This window comes from Agrilus planipennis, unplaced genomic scaffold (assembly GCF_000699045.2).
Source record: "Agrilus planipennis isolate EAB-ADULT unplaced genomic scaffold, Apla_2.0 scaffold110, whole genome shotgun sequence".
Classification (NCBI taxonomy): Eukaryota; Metazoa; Arthropoda; class Insecta; order Coleoptera; family Buprestidae; genus Agrilus; species Agrilus planipennis.
In genome coordinates, this window is record NW_020438935.1 from 199,184 (window position 1) to 201,127 (window position 1,944).

The window sequence follows — 1,944 nt, forward strand, 5'->3', positions numbered from 1 at the left end:
TTAACAGCGCGTTTTAGAAAATACCACAAATGGCGTGGTGANGCATATTCACTTTTCAGTTCGCTACATAATTTCTGCACCCCCAAAAACCAGTCTCTCTCAGCCATTCTTCATCTACCGACTTTCCGCTATTCTCTTTTACTCATCTTCATTTTCTGTAAAATAAATTCTCTACTTCTCTCTTCAACAAAGAGTTTTTCTTCATCGTCAATAATCACCCACAAATTGGTGACCCCGACCGAAAAACGCAAGTAGGTAAGTTTATTCGGAACGTGCGTGAGTTTAACAATTGCAGAAGTGTACAGTTTAGAATAGTATTTTATAAATAATTAAACTTTCATCGGTAATTAGCAACTATCATAGTGTTTAAGTGTACAGAATAAATACAGCAACAACAATTAACCATGGCTACTGGACATAGTGATACCGCACAGACAGACATTTCCATCGACCGTGTAACAGTTAAAGTGCCACAATTTATAGCAGCAGATCCGGAACTATGGTTTTCCATACTTGAAAGTAGTTTCGTTGCTTCCGGAATTACCCAAGACTCTACCAAGTTCGGGTACGCGGTCAGTGGTTTGGACCAAAAATACGCAGTAGAAGTGTGCGATATTATACTAAAACCGCGAAACGAGCGATCGTATGAGATGTTAAAAACCGAACTCATTAAACGAATGGGTTCGTCGCGCGAACACAATACGCGACGACTTCTAGACAATGAACCGTTGGGTGATCGAAAACCTACGCAATTTTTACGGCACCTGCGGAATCTTGCTGGAAATGAGTTTCCCGAAGACATACTTCAAACACTTTGGGTACGTCGTTTGCCAAAACATGTCCAAGTAATTCTAGTGGGACATAAAGACCTCACGTTGGATAAGAGAGCCGAAATTGCCGATTCCATTATCGAGGCTCATGGCACCTTCAACAATATCGCGGAGATGTCATCAACACCTACCGAATCAGTCATCAACAACCGCTATGATCTTCTGGAGAACGCACTGACATCGGCGCTGCAAGAAATAGCGGCTATCAAGCTCAACAGTGCAGCCCCGTATCAATACCGTCGCTCCCGCAGACCTTCACGCTCAAGTTCGCGTTCTTCTACTTCGCGATCGGTTTCGCGTTCGCGATCAGATAGGGAAAGTGGTATGTGTTGGTACCATTGGCGTTTTGGGGCAAACGCTAGGAAATACGTAAACCCGTGCAGTTATCCCGGTAACACATCGGGAAACGACTTGGGCAGTCGTTGATGACGGCCGACGACCCCAGCCCTACGTCATCACGCCGTTTGTTCGTCGCTGACAACACATCACGTGTTAAATACCTCATCGACACAGGAGCGGATTTGTGTGTGTTCCCACGCAGTGAACTACCTGAGCCACGAGAAAGATCCAACTATGAACTTTCCGCAGCAAATGGTACCAACATCACTACTTTTGGGATTATCACAATAACATTAAACTTGGGCCTTCGACGACAAGATTCGTTATCGCAGATATATCTAAACCTATCATTGGAGCCGATTTTCTCGCACATTTCGGTCTATTGGTAGATATGAAGAACAAGCGACTCTTGGACCTAACCACCCATCTTACTTCCTTAGGTGAAGCAGGGGAGAAGGAGGCACCTTAGCACAGAGGCAGATTTGAAGATGTTGATTTCTGAACGCAGTTTTATGTTAATCTATGGCGCAACTCCATTTTAATATTGGCAACACTGGTTGTGACAAGCGTCAAGTCGCAGAGCGCGCGTGTTTCACTGTCAAAACGAGTTATAACTTGTCGTCGTATTTGTACCGGCGAAGTAAAAAATAAAAATAAATGTTGTATTACAATCATGTGAGTAAAGGTTTCCAACTAATTCTTTCACAAATTATGCAGTAGTTATTAGTTTTCGATCCACCTTGTAGTTTTTGCTTGCCAGTTATTTCACATTATT

At 43.1% G+C, this 1,944-nt stretch overlaps 1 protein-coding gene across 1 annotated transcript; it reads left to right on the forward strand.

Annotated features, from left to right (window-relative positions):
* Positions 1-404: 404 nt before the first annotated feature.
* LOC112904397 lies at positions 405-1,308 on the forward strand. The gene is made up of 2 exons (XM_025974310.1): positions 405-1,152; positions 1,214-1,308. The coding sequence occupies exons 1-2, from the start codon at positions 405-407 to the stop codon at positions 1,306-1,308; spliced, it is 843 nt and encodes a 280-aa protein (XP_025830095.1).
* Positions 1,309-1,944: the final 636 nt, after the last annotated feature.